Raw genomic sequence first — 24,281 nt, forward strand, 5'->3', positions numbered from 1 at the left:
CCATTCAAATTAATTTAGAATGACCTGCTAGCCCAGGGTTTCCCAAACTCGGTCCTCGGGACCCCAAGGGGAGCACGTTTTGGTTTTTGCCCTATCAAGCTTTGATCATTTGAATCCGCTGTGTAGTGTTTGGGGCAAAAGGTGCTCCCCTTGGGGTCCCGAGGACCAAGTTTGGGAAATGCTGTGCTAGCCATAGCCGCGGAAAGTAAAAAAAAAAAAAGGTATGTTTTTTATTTATTTCGATTTTTCAGGGGGTGCTGCAGCACCCTCAGCACCCCCTGAAAAATAGAAATAAATAAAAAACGTACCTTTTTTAAAACCTTTTTTCTTTTTTCACAAAAGTAGTGCACTGGGTCTTTACTAGTCCCCTATTAGCGGACTAATATAGCAGTCTGTAGCGCGGGCAAAAAAAATGAATCCTGGCCCCACCTCCAAACATCTTCCCGCGGCTACGGTGCTAGACCATTACAATCATAATCTGAATGTCATGAAAGACACTATTAAATGAAGCTGTAAAATGAAGCCGTAAAATGAAGCTTTGCCACTAGGGGGCACTACTTTGCTTGTGGTGCTGCTCAAATCACCACCCAGGTCAGTCATCAGCTCTGATCAAGGTTAAAATATACTTATTTGGCCAATCGTGTCTGTTTGCATGATGGCGTTCAGCAAATCTCTTCTCCCTACATGTTTAGCATACATCAGCCATGAGGACAGTGTGTGTGGTGTGTGTGTCGACCAGTGTGTAGGAGTCAGTGTAGCAGGACAAGGTTATACTGCTTCATTCAAACAGAGAGCAGCTGCTAGAAACCATGCAATAATATTAACCAGGGTTTAATTTATCATTGCAGGATGAAAATGATGTTGAGGCTTTTGCCGCATGCGTTTCATTGTGATTTTATGCTAGAGATGGACATACACAGAATATCAATGGGATATGCTAATTGCACAATTATGTAGTGGACTAAATCCAATGATGATGGGTGGTATTTGTTTAGAATGGTGATGGGGGTCTTTAAAGCTGACATTCTTTATGGTGAAACAGCCACGTACGACAACAAAGAAGTTACTGCAAACAACGAACACTGTTTTTTCATCATTGCACGAGCGATAGAGGAGCACAATATGTACTACAATTATTTTTTACCATGCTGCGTAATGCTCCTCAGCTCCGCAACAAAAACAATAACAACGGTGGTGAGGCGGCCATGGCGCTGTTTCTGCCTACTGCGGATGCCATCTTTAAGGGCAAATAGATACAGAAATAGCCTGGTGCCAGATCTCTTTGTGCTGTTGCCAACTTCTATGGTCATTGTGGCATGACAATAACCATAGGAGTTGGCAAGACCGCACAAACAGATCTGAGACCAGGCTAATGTAGGATAGTTCCATAGAGGCAAAAAGTGATGCAAGGTTCCTGTTATAGATTATGATGAAACAAGGTTCCTGTTATAGATTGTGATGAAACAAGGTTACTGTTATTTATGGGTTGCATGTTTCGTCACAATATTGTTTTGAAAGTTCGTTTTGGACTGATGCCAGACTGAGCATTCTACTCAATGCATCGTCAATGAGCGCTAATGAAGATTTCATCAAAAGTGCATTACAGTGGCTTTGAAATACAATGACATTCAAAAGGAGGCAAATAATTAGCAGGAAAAACATTTGTCATCATTTTGATGTCACCAGATTAACTTTAGACGCAGTATAATGCTAGCTAGCTAGCTAAGATTGAGGGGGGGGGGCTCCCGGATTTTTGCTAGCTAACGTCAGTATTGCTAGCTGTTTTTGACGAACTTTGCTAGCTAATGACAATATTGCCATCTGTCTAAAGTAATTTTGACGACATTTTAATGCTGGCAAAGTTGTTTCCTACTAAATATTTGACTACTTTAGCAATGTCATTCTATTTCCAGGCAAAATAGTGTAATTTAGACTAAACAGTAGTTAGCATCCGTCCAGAATGACTGGGTTTATCACCACTTTAGGGCACCACTGTGGCGCCACTGATAGAGGGTGGCTTGAGAACATTCATAACAATGGCATGACGCAACCGAGGTGCAACATATTAATTGTGATGAAACAAGGTTTCTGTTATAAATTGTGATGAAACAAGGTTTCTGTTACAGATTTACATTTTAGTCATTTAGCAGACGCTCTTATCCAGAGCGACTTACAGTTAGTGAGTGCATATTCATACTGGCCCCCCCGGGAAACGAACCCACAACCCTGGCGTTGCAAGCGCCATGCTCTACCAACTGAGCTACAGGGGACTTGATAAAACAAGGTTCCTGATATAGATTGTGATAGAACAAGGTTACTGTCAGTGTTGGAAAAAGTACCCAATCGTCATACTTGAGTAAAAGTAAAGATACTTAAATAGAAAATTACTCAAGTAAAAGTTAGTCACCCAGTAAAATACTACTTGAGTAAAAGTATTTGGTTTTAAATATCATTACATTTACATTTACGTCATTTAGCAGACGCTCTTATCCAGAGCGACTTACAGTTAGTGCATACATTATTCTTTTTTATTTTCATACTGGCCCCCCGTGGGAATCGAACCCACAACCCTGGCGTTGCAAACGCCATGCTCTACCAACTGAGCTACCTCCCTGCCGGCCATTCCCTCCCCTACCCTGGACGACGCTGGGCCAATTGTGCAAATATACTGAAGTATCAAAAGTAAAAGTATAAATCATTTCAAATTCCTTACATTAAGTAAAAAAGACAACACCTTTTTCTTGTTTTTTAAATTTATTTATGGCCAGCCAGGGGCACACTCCAACACTCAGACATCATTTACAAACAAAGCATTTGTGTTTAGTGAGTCCGCCAGATCAGAGGCAGTAGGGATGACCTACTGCCTCTGATGAATGGACCATTTTCCTTTCCTGCTAAGCATTCAAAATGTAACAAGTATCTTTGGGTGTCAGGGAAAATGTATGGAGTAAAAAGTACGTTATTTTCTTTCATAATGTAGTGAAGTAAAAGTTGTCAAAAATATAAATAGTAGAGTACAGATAACCCCCAAAACTACTTAAGTGGTACTTTAAAGTAATTTTACTTAAGTACTTTACACCACTGGTTACTGTTGTGATAAAATAAGGCCGCAGGGCTATTCAAATCGCAACACCTTCATCAGTAGCTTGTGTTGTCTGAATTCATAATGAACACAGCTTATACTGCCATAAAATACCCCCAAAAGGATTTTGACTTATCAGCAACAAAATAAACTCATTGATTCATTATAAATTCTAGAGGTTAAATCACAAATGTCTCCCGGGAAATTGATTGATGGCTCAAGAAAACCAGGGACGGCGATAAATATGTAATTCCAGGCTAAATTAGGTTTACAAAAAATGTCAATTCCAGTCCTGTCCTCGGAAGCCAATAATTGCAAATGTTCCAGACAGTTCTGAATGCTCTGCGTTCTAAACATCGCTAAGGCTAAATGAATATGACACGTTAACGAACATAAAATAATCAGTCGATAATGGACCTCTAGTCTCTTTCCTGCATCTACAGGCTCTCTAAGAAGACTTACTCTGCAGGCAGGGTTGTTGTCTGCCAACCATAAACAGCTACAGTAGAAAGGCATGTCTTTAAGATGACTCCCATTTCATGGTGGCTGCGTAGGCTACAGTATAGCTTATCAAAGTGACAGAACGCAGCATTCTATTGACACAGGAAAATACTATTTTTTATTTATTTAACCTTTATTTAACCAGGTAAGCCAGTTGAGAACAAGTTCCCATTTACAACTGCAACCTGGCCAAGATAAAGCAAAGCAGTGCGATAAAAACAACAGAGTTACATATGGGGTAAAACAAAACATAAAGTCAAAAATACAACAGAAAATATATATACAGTGTGTGCAAATGTAGCAAGTTATGGAGGTAAGGCAATAAATAGGCTATAGTGCAAAATAATTACAATTAGTATTAACACTGGAATGATAGATGTGCAAGAGATGATGTGCAAATAGAGATACTGGGGTGCAAATGAGCAAAATAAATAACAATATAGGGATGAGGTAGTTGGGTGGGCTAATTTCAGATGGGCTGTGTACAGGTGCAGTGATCGGTAAGCTGCTCTGACAACTGATGCTTAAAGTTAGTGAGGGAGATAAGAGTCTCCAGCTTCAGAGATTTTTGCAATTCGTTCCAGTCATTGGCAGCAGAGAACTGGAAGGAATGGCGGCCAAAGGAGGTGTTGGCTTTGGGGATGACCAGTGAGAGATACCTGCTGGAGCGCATACTACGGGTGGGTGTTGCTATGGTGACCAATGAGCTAAGATAAGGCGGAGATTTGCCTAGCAGTGATTTATAGATTGCCTGGAGCCAGTGGGTTTGGCGAGGAACATGTAGTGAGGACCAGCCAACAAGAGCGTACAGGTCACAGTGGTGGGTAGTGTATTGGGCTTTGGAGACAAAACGGATGGCACTGTGATAGACTACATCCAATTTGCTGAGTAGAGTGTTGGAGGCTATTTTGTAAATGACATCGCCAAAGTCAAGGATCGGTAGGATAGTCAGTTTTACGAGGGCATGTTTGGCAGCATGAGTGAAGGAGGCTTTGTTGCGAAATAGGAAGCCGATTCTAGATTTAACTTGGAGATTCTTAATGTGAGTCTGGAAGGAGAGTTTACAGTCTAACCAGACACCTAGGTATTTGTAGATGTCCACATACGCTAGGTCAGACCCGTTGAGAGTAGTGATTCTAGTCGGGTGGGCGGGTGCCAGCAGCGTTCGATTGAAGAGCATGCATTTAGTTTTACTAGTGTTTAAGAGCAGTTGGAGGCTACTGAAAGAGTGTTGTATGGCATTGAAGCTCGTTTGGAGGTTTGTTAACACAGTGTCCAATGAAGGGCCAGATGTATACAAAATGGTGTCGTCTGCGTAGAGGTGGATCTGAGAGTCACCAGCAGCAAGAGCGACATCATTGATATACACAGAGAAAAGAGTCGGCACAAGAATTGAACCCTGTGGCACCCCCATAGAGACTGCCATAGGTCCAGACAACAGGCCCTCTGATTTGACACATTGAACTCTATTTGAGAAATAGTTGGTGAACCAGGCGAGGCAGTCATTTGAGAAACCAAGGCTATTTAGTCTGCCAATAAGAATGCGGTGGTTGACAGAGTCGAAAGCCTTGGCCAGGTCGATGAAGACGGCTGCGCAGTACTGTCTATTATCGATTGCGGTTTTAATATCGTTTAGGACCTTGAGCGTGGCTAAAGTGCATCCATGACCAGCTCAGAAACCGGATTGCATAGCGGAGAAGGTACGGTGGGATTCGAAATGGTCGGTGATCTGTTTGTTAACTTGGCTTTCAAAAACGTTCGAAAGGCAGGGCAGGATGGATATAGGTCTGTAACAGTTTGGATCTAGAGTGTCACCCCCTTTGAAGAGGGGGATGACCGCGGCAGCTTTCCAATCTCTGGGGATCTCAGACGTTACGAAAGAGAGGTTGACCAGGCTAGTAATAGGGGTTGCGACAATTTCGGCGGCTAGTTTTAGAAAGAAAGGGCCCCGTGCCCAAGAACTCTAAGATAACCTGCCTAAATGACTACCGACCCGTGGCACTGACGTCTGTAGCCATGAAGTGCTTTGAAAGACTGGTCATGGCTCACATCAACAGCATAATCCCAGAAACCCTAGACCCACTCCAATTTGCATACCGCCCCAACAGATCCACAGATGATGCAATCTCTATCGCACTCCACACTGCCCTTTCCCACCTGGACAAGAGGAACACCTACGTGAGAATGCTATTCATTGACTACAGCTCAGCATTCAACACCATAGTGCCCTCAAAGCTCATCACTAAGCTAAGGATCCTGGGACTAAACACCTCCCTCTGCAACTGGATCCTGGACTTCCTGACGGGCCGCCCCAGGTGGTAAGGGTAGGTAACAACACATCTGCCACACTGATCCTCAACACGGGGGCCCCTCAGGGGTGCGTGCTCAGTCCCCTCCTGTACTCTCTGTTCACCCATGACTGCATGGCCAGGCACGACTCCAACACCATCATTAAGTTTGCCGACGACACAACAGTGGTAGGCCTGATCACCGACAACGATGAGACAGCCTATAGGGGAGGAGGTCAGAGATCTGGCCGTGTGGTGCCAGGACAACAACCTCTCCCTCAACGTGACCAAGACAAAGGAGATGATTGTGGACTACAGGAAAAAAAAGAGGACTGAGCACGCCCCCATTCTCATCGACGGGGCTGTAGTGGAACAGGTTGAGAGCTTCAAGTTCCTTGGTGTCCACATCACCAACGAACTATCATGGTCCAAACACACCAAGACAGTCGTGAAGAGGGCACGACAAAGCCTATTCCCCCTCAGGAGACTAAAAAGATTTGGCATGGGTCCTCAGATCCTCAAAAAAATTCTACAGCTGCACCATCGAGAGCATCCTGACTGGTTGCATCACCGCCTGGTATGGCAACTGCTTGGCCTCTGACCGCAAGGCACTACAGAGGGTAGTGCGTACGGCCCAGTACATCACAGGGGCAAAGCTCCCTGCCATCCAGGACCTCTATACCAGGCGGTGTCAGAGGAAGGCCCTCAAAATTGTCAAAGACTCCAGTCACCCTAGTCATAGACTGTTCTCTCTCTGCTACCGCACGGCAAGCGGTACCGGAGTGCCAAGTCTAGGTCCAAAAGACTTCTCAACAGCTTCTACCCCCAAGCCATAAGACTCCTGAACAGCTAATCATGGCTACCCGGACTATTTGCACTGCCCCCCCACCCCATACTTTTTACGCTGCTGCTACTCTGTTAAGTATTTATGCATAGTCACTTTAACTCTACCCACATGTACATATTACCTCAACTACCTCAACTAGCCGGTGCCCCCGACATTGACTATGCAACGGTACCCCCCTGTATATATAGCCTCCCTACTGTCACTTTATTCTATTGTATATATAGCCTCCCTACTGTCACTTTATTTTTACTTCTGCTCTTTTTTCTCAACACTTTTTTGTTGTTGTTTTATTCTTACTTTTTTGTTTAAAATAAATGCACTGTTGGTTAAGGGCTGTAAGTAAGCATTTCACTGTAATGTCTGCACCTGTTGTATTCGGCGCATGTGACCAATAAAATTTGATTTGATTTGATTTGATTTGATTTGAGATTGTCTTGCCCAGATGATTTGTAGGGGTCCAGATTTTGCAGCTCTTTCAGAACATCAGCTGTCTGAATTTGTGTGAAGGAGAAGCGGGGGGGGCATGGGCAAGTTGCAGCGGAGGGTGCAGAGTTGGTGGCCGAGGTAGTGGTAGTCAGGTGGAAAGCATGACCAGCCGTAGCAAAATGCTTGTTGAAATTCTCGATTATTGTAGATTTATCGGTGGTGATAGTGTTTCCTAGCCTCAGTGCAGTGGGCAGCTGGGAGGAAGTGCTCTTATTCTCCATGGACTTTACAGTGTCCCAAAACTATAGTATTAATTGCTTGGTGTTTCATGCAGTGAGGAACATTTCCTGAGAAAAATTACTTTTAAAGAAGCACAGATCATCCATCCAAACAGCGTACTTTTTTGCTGTTTGCTGCAACTCACTAACTTTCATAGATTTCTCAACCATTTTGTGGGCCCCAAGAAACACTGGGTATAAGACAGTCACTACTGATCAGATATTACTGAATTGGTGAAAGCAGTATGTTTAGAGCTTTGATTTCAACCATCTAAATGTGTCAGATCAGTGATTATATCAAGGAGGGGAAAGGAAGAATAAAGAAAGGAAGCTTTCTACAGTACTTGAACAGGCTTGGACATACTCAGTGTACTCTACCATCTGCACCCTCGCTAGGAGAGACTACTGGCTGATAGGAGAAGACAGCTTCATTAGGCATGAGTTATATCAAAGCTGCTTCATTAATGCCTCTAGGAGTCAGGCTCTGATCATTCTATTCAATCCAGCAGTACGTTAATATAATGTGTCTGCTCTGTTTCAACAGTTGCAATCGAAACTTTGTTTTATTTTATTTTACAGGCAACATGTCCAACTAGAATGCATACTTCACTTTCATTTGATCGACTGGAGACTTCAAGTACGCTTTTACTGTTTTACACAAGAGGATAGAGCATGTCCTGTCAACCCCTCTTATCCTTGACCTTTTTCGACTATACTGACTTCTACCCACTGGCTGACACGCATACACACGTAGCTAGCTCTAATTGGCATGCTGTCATCTTTGGCTTGGCTGAGAAAGTGGTCTCAGAAAAACACTGGTTCCATTTAATGGAACCCTTTTAGGCAGTCGCTAGAGGACTGAGCACATACATTGGGAATCTCTAACTCTGTTCAACACGGACTCTAAAAACCCAGTGAGATTCCACTTTTTAATAATCTGAGTTGGTCAGATCACCCATAGTATCACCCCTCTGTATATAACAGAGCACCAGTCAGGGCTCCTTACTAATGTTGATTCAACACAGTAACATACATTATTACAGCATGGTTGTTAACATTTAGAGATGAGCTGGTGTATTCGATTCACTGATCCGAGAGTGGTAAAACTAGTTTGGGTGCCACCCCTATCAAGACAGTGAGATGAGCCATTTCACATGACATTGATTTAACACACACTCATTACACTGTGTTTGCTAACATCTAAAGATGAGCTGATTCACTGATGGGCAATAAGATCATTGGTGCAGAAGGTGTTGTTAGTAGAACAAAGGGCTCAATCAATGTTATTCATACCGTTGCAATAATGATTCCAAATCCATGCTAGCAGTGTAGGAAGTGGAAGTGTTCCATTCAATTCAATGGAACTCAGTTTTGAACATTTCCTGATGTTCAGTTCAACCTATAAATCGACCAACTGAAAACAGAGTTCCTACTATATAGTCACGATCGCCTTAGTTATTTGACTGCCAACCCCAACAGACGTTGAGTTATTCTTCAAAATGTGTCGTCAACTCAGGTTAATTAGCATAACAAAATAGATTTACCTTTTGGTGGGAAATGTATAACTCTGTTTGAATGTCCACAGTGAATACATGACGTGTCACCCATATGGATGTCCCACGCCCACCCCTCTCCTAACACCAATAGAGTACTCACTGTTGATCCACTTGGCCTCAGGGTCGTGAACCTTGAAGTCCTTCCTGAAGATGTCCCCCACGGTCAGTTTCCCCTTGAGGGCCAAGCTGTCATCATCGCCTGCAAAGGAAAAAGTGAAAACAAATTTTAAATAAATGTTTTATCTATTTAAAATTTGGAGCACTATCGATTAGAACTAAATAATAGCAGAGGGTCCTTTGAAGATGAACACATATTTGTTTGAATTAATTACAGAAACACCACACACAATTGAAGAAGCCATTTGGGGGAAAGTCAGCATATTGTTATTTGTGTCAATGTCTGGATGGTAGAACTGGTACTGAGATTGAGGCCAGAAACAACAGTTTTATCCTGACACGCTGCTTTACGGTCAGGCCTCAAGCCAAGCAAGCTCATTATCTCCCTGAGACGACAGTGTGGAGTACATAGAGTTATACACACTAGAAGGGGGTACATCCTATCTTTCCTCTAGTGTTTAGAACTATCTTTCCACTAGTGTTAACTCTTTCCTCTAGTGTTTACAACTACAGTGGGGAAAACAATTATTTAGTCAGCCACCAATTGTGCAAGTTCTCCCACTTAAAAAGATGAGAGAGGCCTGTAATTTTCATCATAGGTACACGTCAACTATGACAGACAAAATTAGGGAAAAAAATCCAGAAAATCACATTGTAGGATTTTTTATGAATTTATTTGCAAATTATGGTGGAAAATAAGTATTTGGTCAATAACAAAAGTTTCTCAATACTTTGTTATATACCCTTTGTTGGCAATGACACAGGTCAAACATTTTCTGTAAGTCTTCACAAGGTTTTCACACACTGTTGCTGGTATTTTGGCCCATTCCTCCATGCAGATCTCCTCTAGAGCAGTGATGTTTTGGGGCTGTCGCTGGGCAACACGGACTTTCAACTCCCTCCAAAGATTTTCTATGGGGTTGAGATCTGGAGACTGGCTAGGCCACTCCAGGACCTTGAAATGCTTCTTACGAAGCCACTCCTTCGTTGCCCGGGCGGTGTGTTTGGGATCATTGTCATGCTGAAAGACCCAGCCACGTTTCATCTTCAATGCCCTTGCTGATGGAAGGAGGTTTTCACTCAAAATCTCACGATACATGGCCCCATTCATTCTTTCCTTTACACGGATCAGTCGTCCTGGTCCCTTTGCAGAAAAACAGCCCCAAAGCATGATGTTTCCACCCCCATGCTTCACAGTAGGTATGGTGTTCTTTGGATGCAACTCAGCATTCTTTGTCCTCCAAACACGACGAGTTGAGTTTTTACCAAAAAGTTCTATTTTGGTTTTTTCTCAATTTGTCTGTCATAGTTGACGTGTACCTATGATGAATATTACAGGCCTCTCTCATCTTTTTAAGTGGGAGAATTGCACAATTGGTGGCTGACTAAATACTTTTTTCCCCCCACTGTATCTTTCCTCTAGTGTTTTTAACTATTTCCTTTAGTGTTTATAACTATCTCTCCTCTAGTGTTTATAACTATCTTTCCACTAGTGTTTATAACGCTATTTTTCCTCTAGTGTTTATAACTATTTCCTTTAGTGAAATTAACTATCTTTCCTCTGGTGATTATAACTATCTTTCCTCTAGTGTTGATAACTATCTTTCATCTAGTGTTTATAACCATCTTTCCTCTAGTGTTTATAACTATATCTTTCCTTTAGTGTTTATAACTCTTTCCTGTAGTGTTTATAACTCTTTCCTGTAGTGTTTATAACTATATCTTTCCTCTAGTGTTTATAACTATATCTTTCCTTTAGTGTTTATAACTCTTTCCTGTAGTGTTTATAACTCTTTCCTGTAGTGTTTATAACTCTTTCCTGTAGTGTTTATAACTATCTTTCCTCTAGTGTTGATAACTATCTTTCCTCTAGTGTTTATAACCATCTTTCCTCTAGCGTTTATAACCATCTTTCCTTTAGTGTTTATAACCCTCTTTCCTCTAGTGTTTATAACTATCTTTCCTCTAGTGTTTATAACTATCTTTCCTCTAGTGTTTATAACTCAATCTTTCCTCTAGTGTTTATAACTCAATCTTTCCTTTAGTGTTTATAACGCTATATTTCTTCTAGTGTTTATAACTGTCTTTCCTTTAGTGTTCATAACTCTTTCCTCCAGTGTTTATAACTCTTTCCTTTAGTGTTTATAACTCTTTCCTCCAGTGTTTATAACTCTTTCCTTTAGTGTTTATAACTCTCTCTCCTTTAGTGTTAATAACAATCTTTCCTCTAGTGTTTACAACCATCTTTCCTCTCGTGTTTATAACCATCTTTCCTTTAGTGTTTATAACCCTCTTTCCTCTAGTGTTTATAACTCAATCTTTCCTCTAGTGTTTATAACTCAATCTTTCCTTTAGTGTTTATAACGCTATATTTCTTCTAGTGTTTATAACTGTCTTTCCTTTAGTGTTCATAACTCTTTCCTCTAGTGTTTATAACTGTCTTTCCTTTAGTGTTTATAACTCTCTCTCCTCTAGTGTTTATAACCATCTTTCCTCTAGTGTTTATAACTATCTTTCCTCTGGTGTTTATAACTATCTTTCCTCTAGTGTTTATAACCATCTTTCCTCTAGTGTTTATAACCATCTTTCCTCTAGTGTTTTTAACCATCTTTCCTCTAGTGTTTAAAACCATCTTTCCTCTAGTGTTTATAACTATCTTTCCTCTGGTGTTTATAACTATCTTTCCTCTAGTGTTTATAACCATCTTTCCTCTAGGGTTTATAACTATCTTTCCTCTAGTGTTTATAACCATCTTTCCTCTAGTGTTTACAACTATCTTTCCTCTAGTGTTTATAACTCAATCTTTCCTTTAGTGTTTATAACGCTATCTTTATTCTAGTGTTTATAACTGTCTTTCCTTTAGTGTTCATAACTCTTTCCTCCAGTGTTTATAACTCTTTCCTCCAGTGTTTATAACTCTTTCCTCTAGTGTTTATAACTATCTTTCCTCTAGTGTTTATAACTATCGTTCCTCTAGTGTTTATAACTATCGTTCCTCTAGTGTTTATAACTATCGTTCCTCTAGTGTTTATAACTATCGTTCCTCTAGTGTTTATAACTATCGTTCCTCTAGTGTTTATAACTATCTTTCCTCTAGTGTTTATAACTATCCTTCCTCTAGTGTTTATAACTATCGTTCCTCTAGTGTTTCTAACTATCTTTCCTCTAGTGTTTCTAACTATCTTTCCTCTAGTGTTTATAACTATCTTTCCTCTAGTGTTTCTAACTATCTTTCCTCTAGTGTTTATAACTATCTTTCCTCTAGTGTTTATAACTATCCTTCCTCTAGTGTTTATAACTATCGTTCCTCTAGTGTTTCTAACTATCTTTCCTCTAGTGTTTCTAACTATATTTCCTCTAGTGTTTATAACTATCTTTCCTGTAGTGTTTATAACTATCTTTCCTCTAGTGTTTATAACTATCGTTCCTCTAGTGTTTATAACTATCTTTCCTCTAGTGTTTATAACTATCTTTCCTCTAATGTTTATAACTATCTTTCCTCTAGTGTTTATAACCATCTTTCCTCTAGTGTTTATAACTATCTTTCCTCTAGTGTTTATAACTATCTTTCCTCTAGTGTTTATAACCATCTTTCCTCTAGTGTTTATAACCATCGTTCCTCTAGTGTTTATAACTATCTTTCCTCTAGTGTTTATAACTATCTTTCCTCTAGTGTTTATAACCATCTTTCCTCTAGTGTTTATAACTATCTTTCCTTTGTGTTTATAACTATCGTTCCTCTAGTGTTTATAACTATCGTTCCTCTAGTGTTTATAACTATCTTTCCTCTAGTGTTTATGACTATCTTTCCTCTAGTGTTTATAACTATCATTCCTCTAGTGTTTATAACTATCCTTCCTCTAGTGTTTATAACTATCTTTCCTCTAGTGTTTATAACTATCATTCCTCTAGTGTTTATAACTATCGTTCCTCTAGTGTTTATAACTATCTTTCCTCTGGTGTTTATAACTATCGTTCCTCTGGTGTTTATAACTATCTTTCCTCTAGTGTTTATAACTATCTTTCCTCTAGTGTTTATAACTATCGTTCCTCTAGTGTTTATAACTATCGTTCCTCTAGTGTTTATAACTATCGTTCCTCTAGTGTTTATAACTATCTTTCCTCTAGTGTTTATAACTATCCTTCCTCTAGTGTTTATAACTATCGTTCCTCTAGTGTTTCTAACTATCGTTCCTCTAGTGTTTATAACTATCGTTCCTCTAGTGTTTATAACTATCTTTCCTCTAGTGTTTATAACTATCCTTCCTCTAGTGTTTATAACTATCGTTCCTCTAGTGTTTCTAACTATCTTTCCTCTAGTGTTTCTAACTATCTTTCCTCTAGTGTTTATAACTATCTTTCCTCTAGTGTTTCTAACTATCTTTCCTCTAGTGTTTATAACTATCTTTCCTCTAGTGTTTATAACTATCCTTCCTCTAGTGTTTATAACTATCGTTCCTCTAGTGTTTCTAACTATCTTTCCTCTAGTGTTTCTAACTATATTTCCTCTAGTGTTTATAACTATCTTTCCTGTAGTGTTTATAACTATCTTTCCTCTAGTGTTTATAACTATCGTTCCTCTAGTGTTTATAACTATCTTTCCTCTAGTGTTTATAACTATCTTTCCTCTAATGTTTATAACTATCTTTCCTCTAGTGTTTATAACCATCTTTCCTCTAGTGTTTATAACTATCTTTCCTCTAGTGTTTATAACTATCTTTCCTCTAGTGTTTATAACCATCTTTCCTCTAGTGTTTATAACCATCGTTCCTCTAGTGTTTATAACTATCTTTCCTCTAGTGTTTATAACTATCTTTCCTCTAGTGTTTATAACCATCTTTCCTCTAGTGTTTATAACTATCTTTCCTTTGTGTTTATAACTATCGTTCCTCTAGTGTTTATAACTATCGTTCCTCTAGTGTTTATAACTATCTTTCCTCTAGTGTTTATGACTATCTTTCCTCTAGTGTTTATAACTATCCTTCCTCTAGTGTTTATAACTATCCTTCCTCTAGTGTTTATAACTATCTTTCCTCTAGTGTTTATAACTATCATTCCTCTAGTGTTTATAACTATCGTTCCTCTAGTGTTTATAACTATCTTTCCTCTGGTGTTTATAACTATCGTTCCTCTGGTGTTTATAACTATCTTTCCTCTAGTGTTTATAACTATCTTTCCTCTAGTGTTTATAACTATCTTTCCTCTAGTGTTTATAACTATCTTTCCTCTAGTGTTTATAACCATCGTTCCTCTAGTGTTTATAACTCTATGGTGGAGGACAAGAAGCACGACCGGGTGCTGCATTCCTCTATATGGCATCTTTATATGACGTCATTGAGCCTTCCTTTGTACAACAAATGCGGTGAAGATACACGCTCAGATAAGGGGAGCTGTGAATAAGGTTTATGGGTAAAAACTCAATGGGTGTGACTAGTGACACGTCTGCATCTATTCCCTTCACTGACAATGCTATTCAAAACACTGACAAAACAAGACGAAATACATGAGTATTTTCAACACATTGTAATCTGCAATTACATCGTCACAACTTCTCTTTACATTATCCTGTCAGGGTGGCAGACTATACTTCTCAAGAAATGAATAGTAAGACTAAAGCCCGCTAGGCTCTGGTTAAACCAATAGATTATCTGATCAGTGAAACGGGCTGGTGTATTTAAACTAGATGTCTGGGGTAACCGGATTCATTTCCACATAATTCAAACCATCTGATCTGATCGCATGAGCTCTCCGTCTGACGTGCGACTCCTTTTCAGATATTCATACGAGGGATGAAAAAAAGCTAAATGCAATAACCAATTTGTTTAATTTTGTTTCCATAGCGGAGATATTCAGTCACTTAGAGATAATAAGGAGGAGATCTGTAGAGGAGGGAACTGTAGCTAAACCTTGGAGGGGATATTTACAGTAGTGACTTATATTGCAAGACATGGACATCTGATGAAGACCAACGTAATGCATATGAAAGGTCATAGGACAAAGTAAATGTTTAAAGGAATCATCAAATATTGCTTTTAGAATTCACTTAATCAAAGAAGAGTTTTGAGGTCAGTTTATTGTTGAGTGAAGTGACACTAAGTTTAGAAGCAACCTGAGACAAAATTGTATTTTCAGTACCATAATCCCATCACTTGATGCTCTTGCACAGGTTGCAATAATAGAAGCAATCTTTTCTGCCCTTTTATTACATAGAAGTATTACTTCAGAACAGATAATGTTAGGTCAGAAAACCTCAACCTTTCTTTATTGTGTCCAAAGCCAAAGTCAGAGAAAAGTGCATTTGAAGATAAATTGGTAAATCCATTTAAGCTGTTCCCCTGGGTTTTTAAAGTAACGGCGTTCGGCGCTAAATGCTAACTTTGTTTGGCCAAGACTGTTAGAATTATTTTCTAGTCTTGAACCTGCTCTAGCCTGCCGAGCTCCGGAGCCCCGCCGTGTGCGGAGCGGGGGGAGAGATGAGGCGAAGAGATGAAGAAGGAGATGAAACCAGCATGGGGTCTGACTACCCATTGGGGATTGCCTATTAAATATGCTTGGGCTTTTTTCCGTTACTGGTTCAATCATATCTTTCCTCCACCATCCACCCCCTACCTGCAATTAGATAATTATTAATATGTTCTGCATCTTAAATTCACAAGCGTGCTGGACCTTAATAGCTATTTAAGACGTGTGAAAGAGTGATGTGAGTGTGGCGCCATGAAGGTGTGCATAGAAATGTAAGGGTGTGAGAGAGGTGGAAAAGGCACACCGAGATGAAGGTTATTGTTTTTCCTCATGAATCTTACATTTTTACATTTAAGTCATTTAGCAGACGCTCTTATCCAGATTGACTTACAGTTAGTGAGTGCATACATTTTCATACTGGCCCCCCGTGGGAATCGAACCCACAACCCTGGCGTTGCAAGCGCCATGCTCTACCAACTGAGCTACAGGGGACTCGTGGGGGCAGCTCTGCAGAGTGGTCAATAGATGGCTGATTTTAAACCTAACCCTAAACACAATACTAACCCTAATGCCTGACCTTAAATTAAGACCAAAAAGCTCATTTTTGTTTTCCAGATTATTTACAATATAGACAATTTTGACAATCTAGCGGAAATCGCTCAGACTCATTCCAATAAACGTCAACCTTCCAAAGAGAAAAGCATGTATACAGATAGATATTCATTGTCATCGTCATCATTCAACACATGCATACTTTCACAAATGAATAGATTATGCAATTGCACACACACACACACACACACACACACACACACACACACACACACAGAGCTGGGTCTGAGGACAATTGTCCCCACAGAGTCTCTTATGTCACATCTTTCCCTGTTCCCTTGGTGACAGTGGCCGTGTTCAGAAACACGTCCTTCCTCCCTTGTTTGCTGGAGGTAAGCACAGATCTATAAGTGATTGTATAGCTGAAAGCAAGGTTATCACCCTCTTACTGACACGAAATCTAATCAATTAAAATCAGTGATTACTTCAAGAAAGGTAGAGAGCAAAGGTGCATTTGTGAAGTATTTGAACAAGGCCAGTCCCCTTTTTCACCAAGACAGCTCACGGGAGGTTCCCGAGACAAACTACACGAGTCCTCTCAAAGGATCACCACGCAAGCAGTCACTCTTGTCTCCGGAGAGGCAACAACCAACGTGTCATGGCCGCCTGTCGTGCCCAATCTGAACACAACACTCTGTGCCACACATGTTCCCTCTCCGGGGATTTTGAGAAGCAAATTGCCTCATTAACACACACCAGTGCACAGTCGCACAAAGGGAAAATATGGTCCCTGTAATCCAATCATACTGCATCCGTGGCGGAATGTATATGGATTGGATATTTGTAACATTTTACATACAGTGGGGAGAACAAGTATTTGATACACTGCCAATTTTGCAGGTTTTCCTACTTACAAAGCATGTAGAGGTCTGTAATTTTTATCATAGGTACACTTCAACTGTGAGAGATGGAATCTAAAACAAAAATCCAGAAAATCACATTGCATGATTTTTAAGTAATTATTTTGCATTTTATTGCATGACATAAGTATTTGATACATCAGAAAAGCAGGACTTAATATTTGGTACAGAAACCTTTGTTTGCAATTACAGAGATCATACGTTTCCTGTAGGTCTTGACCAGGTTTGCACACACTGCAGCAGGGATTTTGGCCCACTCCTCCATACAGACCTTCTCCAGATCCTTCAGGTTTCGGGGCTGTCGCTGGGCAATACGGACTTTCAGCTCCTTCCAAAGATTTTCTATTGGGTTCAGGTCTGGAGACTGGCTAGGCCACTCCAGGACCTTGAGATGGTTCTTACGGAGCCACTCCTTAGTTGCCCTGGCTGATGTTTCCATCTCCATGCTTCACGGTTGGGATGGTGTTCTTGGGGTTGTACTCATCCTTCTTCTTCCTCCAAACACGGCGAGTGGAGTTTAGACCAAAAAGCTCTATTTTTGTCTCATCAGACCCCATGACCTACCATTCCTCCTCTGGATCATCCAGATGGTCATTGGCAAACTTCAGACGGGCCTGGACATGCGCTGGCTTGAGCAGGGGGACCTTGCGTGCTCTGCAGGATTTTAATCCATGACGGCATAGTGTGTTACTAATGGTTTTCTTTGAGACTGTGGTCCCAGCTCTCTTCAGGTCATTGATCAGGTCCTGCCGTGTAGTTCTGGGCTGATCCCTCACCTTCCTCATGATCATTGATGCCCCACGAGGTGAGATCTTGCATGGAGCCCCAGACCGAAGGTGATTGACCGTCATCTTGAACTTCTTCCATTTTCTAATAATTGTGCCAACAGTTGTTGCCTTCTCACCAAGCTGCTTGCCTATTGTCCTGTAGCCCATCCCAGCCTTATGCCGGTCTACAATTTTATCCCTGATGTCCTTACACAGCTCTCTGGTCTTGGCCATTGTGGAGAGGTTGGAGTCTGTTTGATTGAGTGTGTGGACAGGTGTCTTTTATACAGGTAACGAGTTCAAACAGGTGCAGTTAATACAGGTAATGAGTGGAGAACAGGAAGGCTTCTTAAAGAAAAACTAACAGGTCTGTGAGAGCTGGAATTCTTACTGGTTGGTAAGTGATCAAATACTTATGTCATGCAATAAAATGCAAATTAATTACTTTAAAATCATACAATGTGATTTTCTGGATTTTTGTTTTAGATTCCGCCTCTCACAGTTGAAGTGTACCTATGATAAAAATTACAGACCTCTACATGCTTTGTAAGTAGGAAAAACTGCAATATCGGCAGTGTATCAAATACTTGTTCTCCCCACTGTACATTGTATGTTGTGTATGTCAATGTGTGTGCATTTGTGAGCGTGTGTGTCTGTGTGTGCATCCACTTAAGACTGGAGGTCTGTTGAGATTTGAGTTCCTAATTGTGTTACTAGTGTTAAGGAAACATTCTCTAGAGGCCATATCAGCTTTCCTTTATCAGGAACTATAACCTGCAGCCATATTAATATTCAAAAATGATAAGGTGATATTATTATACATTATGAGCGTCAATCACTGCATGCGTAATCTCTTACAGAATATAGACCAAAAATTAACAGAAAATAAAAAGAAACTGAAGGCAACTGAAACCAGATAAAACCAATGTATTTTCCTCCTACAAACATCCAGAAATAACTAGCTAGAACTCACTAGAATTCTAGCCAGCCTGCCACTTGGGTTCTGTATGATTGCAGGGGTCAGTGCGTGCTCTGCAGGACAGAAGTACCTATTCTAGGCCAGTAACAGCCTTTCCCAGGAAGAGCTGGAGGCAGAGACAAGTGGTATACAAGAGAAGCAGCTCCAATGACTGGATGGGTCTAGCTCCTCCTCTGACGACCTCAATGAGCTGTCAGCATGTCAGTTAATCAGTCAGAATGTCAGCCAGTCAGTCAGCATGTCAGCCAGTCAGTCAGTCAATCAGTCAGCATGTCACTCCTCAGTCATAGAAATACTCCAACCCCCGAAAGACAGTGGAGAAACCTTGACCCACTTGCATTGACGTAGAGAGCATGTGCCATCCCTGTGGTACAGATCGATCTGTGACTTAGATACAATGACAAGCTGCTCTCTCTTGTGAGTAAAGAGGGAAGTTGAGGTTATGAAAACAAAGTGCTTGTCAGGAGCCAGTGTTTTTACTCTGATGTTTGGTGGGGATACATGTATCAACAAACTTCTGTTAGTGAGTGGGAGAAGACCTGCCATCTCAATTCCTAACAGCATTTATATGTCTTCTACTGTAACTCTGAGGTACAGATGGATCAGTTGTCTTGTTTAAATTACTATTTACTGCATTGAGCAGTACAGAATAGTTCCAGAATAGCGAGGGGCGGGTTACCAGCTGGAAGCAGTGATTTTGCTGCAGGATTATATGTATCCATTTGCACAACTGGACTACAGGTTGTGCAGTATGTTCAGGGAGTTGGACTCCCATCTTATCCTTAAAAAATACACCACACTCAGTCAAAGCAATGTATTGGTCTTCAAGGAATCACTTTAAAGAAGTGGAGAAAGCCAGAAGAAGATTAGAAGTGCAGAAATCACTCAACCCCATCATCCGGTATTTGTTTTGGGTTGTTGTGGATAGCTAATTAATCCACTAAATTTCCTAAAGCCTCTTTTTATTAACGAAGGGATTTTTTATAATACCATTTGATCAAATAGCCCTCCAAACTCCCAGGAATGGGCAGTCTGTGAGAGCCCAGTGGGATTCCGTTTGTGAAAAGACTTGGACCATAAACGGGAGTTCTGCTTGGGCACACTGTAGGAGTTGGGAGGGAGGCGGGGGAGGATTTAGGGAGGGATGCAAGCTGTTCAGACTCCACAGCCCCCTCGGACTGCCACTGTCCCTCTATGTTCCAGAAGGCAGGCCAGTCCTGGCAACCCAAATGCACAGAGGGTGTGAGGGAGTCTGAGACCAGACAAGGCAACGGCAGAGGGGAACAGTTTGTGCCAGAATATGGTTTAGCACTGCCAACTCCAGACACATTGCCCCAGACGGCGTTCCATCCCTGGATACTCCATGAAGCCTGTCACTTTAAACTCTACATTTCCCCTCACAGCAGTCTCAAAAATACAGCTCTTAAAATATGAAAGGAGGAGGAGGAGAAGGAGAAGAAGAAAACAGTTCACACCTACAGTAGGAACTGACAAGGTGTTGAGACCCTTTGGCATCTGGTACAGTACAGTACTCTAGTGCTGCAGTTTAAATTGGTTTATTGTACTCCATCTACCACTGGGTAGTTCGCTACAGATTCAGTTACCTGTAAACTACTATGGATTGAGAATTATGCTAATGAAAGGTTGAATGTCTTCTATGCTTTCTGCCATTCACGGTAGGCCATATACCTTATGCACACTTTCTCTTTGATACAGTTGGTTTGGTGGGCCCATGCATCGGATGAAAAATATTGAGGGGGATATTGAAAAACTACAGTATATTTTAGGATGCTAAATCAAGGTTGGAAAAGTCCAGATAAAACTCTGGTAGGAAATACAGTGTGCCCACATGTTGACTCTAAAGACTCCACCAGTAAAAGTAATTAAAACAACACAGCAACCCTACATGGTAATGAGTATTAGTGATTAACAATGTGATTAGCCAGTTCAACATGGGATTTCACATCCAAATGAAAATCTTTTATAAAAGCTAAATGACAGATATGAAACACTGAATATACACTATAGTGAAACAGGGGGGGTTAAGGCTACCTGTTTTGATTATGCAAATATGATAATAGACGTAGGAAAAATGCAAGTCATGGATTACATTTATCAATTTTCTTCACAATATATTTTTTTTTAATTAAGCATCTGGTTGAATGTCAAAAGTAATCTTTCATCGACTTCAAGCAAAACATTCAAAAGCAAAGTCACAGTCATTTTCTTGACCTGATCCAATAAATAATCAAACACAAAGACAAGGGGGCAGAGGGAACACTTATGCAGGTACTGATGAGGGGATATGAAACAGGTGTGCGTAATAAACAAGAAAAAACCAATGGAATGATGAGATGAGGAGCGGCAGTGGCTAGAAGGCCGGTGACGACGAACGCCGAAGCCTGCCCAAACCAGGAGAGGAGGCAGCTTCGGAGGAAGTTGTGACACCCATTTCAGGGGAAACTATTTGTAATAATTACCAGTGACAGTCAATACATAACCAAGGAAAACTGATTACTGTCTCAGTAACTTCGTTATACCTCCAATATATTGGCAGTTATACTGATCAATATGGCTCCTCATGAATATAAAAGCACATCAAGACGCTCCATGAGCTAAAAAATAAACAGATGGCCTATTGATTTGCTTTTCATGTAAATCTTCCCAAACAGGTCTGAAAGGTCATTCTGACTGTTAGAGAAGCTTAGAGTGGCTTCAGAAGAAAGACCAGGGAGTCAAGGCCCATGGAAAATATATGTGTGTGTGTTAAAAGCAATTGGTTGTGTAAATGCCTTCTGTGAATGTCACCACTTATAGAACAGGGTCCGCAGAGGCGTAGCGCAGTTTCCCCCGCAATAAATATATAAACTCAGCAAAAAAAGAAACGTCCCTTTTTCAGGACCCTGTCTTTCAAAGATAATTTGTAAAAATTCAAATAACTTCACAGATCTTCATTGTAAAGGGTTTAAACACTGTTTCCCATGCTTGTTCAATGAACCATAAACAATTAATGAACATGCACCTGTGGAACAGTCGTTAAGACACTAACAGTTTACAGATGGCAGGCAATTAAGGTCACAGTTATGAAAACTTAGGACACTAAAGAGGCCTTTCTACTGACTCTGAAAAACACCAAAAGAAAGATGCCCAGGATCCCTACTCATCTGCGTGAACGTGCCTTAGGCATGCTGCAAGGAGGCATGAGGACTGCAGATGTGGCCAGGGCAATAAATTGCAATGTCCGTACTGTGAGATGCCTAAGACAGCACTACAGGGAGACAGGACGGACAGCTGATCGTCCTCACAGTGGCAGACCACGTGTAACAACACCTGCACAGGATCGTTACATCCGAACATCACACCTGCGGGACAGGTACAGGATGGCAACAACAACTGCCCGAGTTACACCAGGAACGCACAATCCCTCCATCAGTGCTCAGACTGTCCGCAATAGGCTGAGAGAGGCTGGACTGAGGGCTTGTAGGCCTGTTGTAAGGCAGGTCCTCACCAGACATCACCGGCAACAATGTCGCCTATGGGTACAAACCCACTGTCGCTGGACCAGACAGGACTGGCAAAAAGTGCTCTTCACTGACGAGTCGCGGTTTTGTCTCACCAGGGGTGATGGTTGGATTCATGTTTATCGTCGAAGGAATGAGCGTTACACCGAGGCCTGTATTCTGGAGCGGGATCGATTTGGAGGTGGAGGGTCCGTCATGGTTTGGGGCGGTGTGTCACAGCATCATCGGACTGAGCTTGTTGTCATTGCAGGCAATCTCAATGCTGTGCGTTACAGGGAAGACATCCTCCTCCCTCATGTGGTACCCTTCCTGCAGGCTCATCCTGACATGACACTCCAGCATGACAATGCCACCAGCCATACTGATCGTTCTGTGCATGATTTCCTGCAAGACAGGAATGTCAGTGTTCTGCCATGGCCAGCGAAGAGCCCGGATCTCAATCCCATTGAACACGTCTGGGACCTGTTGGATCGGAGGGTGAGGGCTAGGGCCATTCCCCCCAGAAATGTCTGGGAACTTGCAGGTGCCTTGGGGGAAGAGCGGGGTAACATCTCACAGCAAGAACTGGCAAATCTGGTGCAGTCCATGAGGAGGAGATGCACTGTAGTACTTAATGCAGCTGGTGGCCACACCAGATACTGACTGTTACTTTTGATTTTGACCCCCCTTTTGTTCAGGGACACATTATTCAATTTATGTTAGTCACGTCTGTGGAACTTGTTCAGTTTATGTCTCAGTTGTTGAATCTTGTTATGTTAACCTCCCCCCTCCCCCCTCCCCAATAATAATAATAATAATAATAATTGAATAGATCTTGCGGGGGTTTGTGCTATGCCAGTGAGGGTCTGTGTATAAATATAGGCTACCGTGTGTGAAATTTTTATAAGTACCCCTGTGAGAGACTGGGGCACTATATGTAACACAGTAAATTGTGTTTGTGTAAGTGTTTGTCAGAAAGAAAGAGTGAGTGCACATACGCAGGAATCTCCAACTACATGCAGTGATTATGTTTCGTCGTTACGGGAGAGTACAAGCCAACTGCACCTATAAGCGCAATACTCTGCATGTTAGAAAAAATCTGTCGATGTGCCCTTGAGCAAGGCACTTAACCTTAATTTGCTCCAGGGGCGCCGTACTACTATGGCTGACCCTGTACAACAACACGCGCATATGTCAATATTTATTACCAAATCGTACGGGAGTCAACCCTGTCTTCCCTCCCCTCTCCCCTCCTCTCCTCCCCACCTACCTGGTGTCAGCAGGATGACTGAGGTGACGATCAGGGAGCAGATGACCAGAATGACCAGCAGGGCGATTGCAATTCCCTTCCAGTTCCTCTGAGGAGGGTTACTCCCCACCAGCTCCTGGTCAGACAAAACAGACAGAGAGAAACACACGGTCAGAAAGAGAAAGAGAAGAGATAGACAATCAGGGAAGGAGAACAAGAGAAAGAAAGGTTGTGGAGGGTAAGAAAAGCAACGGGAGAAAGAAATGAGAAGTGGGTAAGGGAGAGAGAAAAGAATGGAGTGATACTGTCTGTTAGTTTAAAGAGTAGGGGGAAATAATAACTAATAAAAGAGAAATGGAAGGAAGGAAGGAGGAAGGGAGGGGGAGAGAAATGCGGAGAACTAAAATGAATGGGTCAGTCAAGGACGGGTGTGGACTACAGAAACACCACAAATTCTCAAGGAGAATCGCCATGAGCAAAAGGCGGGAGGAGGAATGGAGGTGTGTGTGTGTGTGTGTGTGGGGGGGGGGTTCTCAATGAGGCAAGTTGTCAGCGGCCATCACTGGCAAACAAATGTGACAGATAAAAAAATGAGCTTTTGGAATATTGGTAACTTTGGCCGTCAATAAGCTTTTTGTTAGAAAAATGATTTTAAATTATGGAGCAACCTTGAGCCGTGTTTTAGGAGAAAACAAATGAAGTTATATCGTAGGTTTAATATTGTTTTAAACGCAAAATTAAATGTTAAAGTATAAAT

At 41.3% G+C, this 24,281-nt stretch overlaps 1 protein-coding gene across 3 annotated transcripts in view; it reads right to left on the bottom strand.

Annotated features, from left to right (window-relative positions):
* LOC121569209 (dipeptidyl aminopeptidase-like protein 6) overlaps positions 1-24,281 on the bottom strand; it is a 317,687-nt gene that overhangs the window by 44,435 nt on the left and 248,971 nt on the right. For all 3 annotated transcript variants that reach the window (XM_041879974.2, XM_041879977.2, XM_041879976.2), the window contains 2 exons: positions 23,546-23,660; positions 9,079-9,177 (listed from right to left, as the gene is read on the bottom strand). In XM_041879974.2, coding sequence (XP_041735908.1) covers positions 9,079-9,177; positions 23,546-23,660 — 214 coding nt within the window. The remainder of the gene's footprint in view (positions 1-9,078; positions 9,178-23,545; positions 23,661-24,281) is intronic.

The sequence above is a fragment of the Coregonus clupeaformis genome, chromosome 7, assembly GCF_020615455.1.
Source record: "Coregonus clupeaformis isolate EN_2021a chromosome 7, ASM2061545v1, whole genome shotgun sequence".
Lineage (NCBI taxonomy): Eukaryota > Metazoa > Chordata > Actinopteri > Salmoniformes > Salmonidae > Coregonus > Coregonus clupeaformis.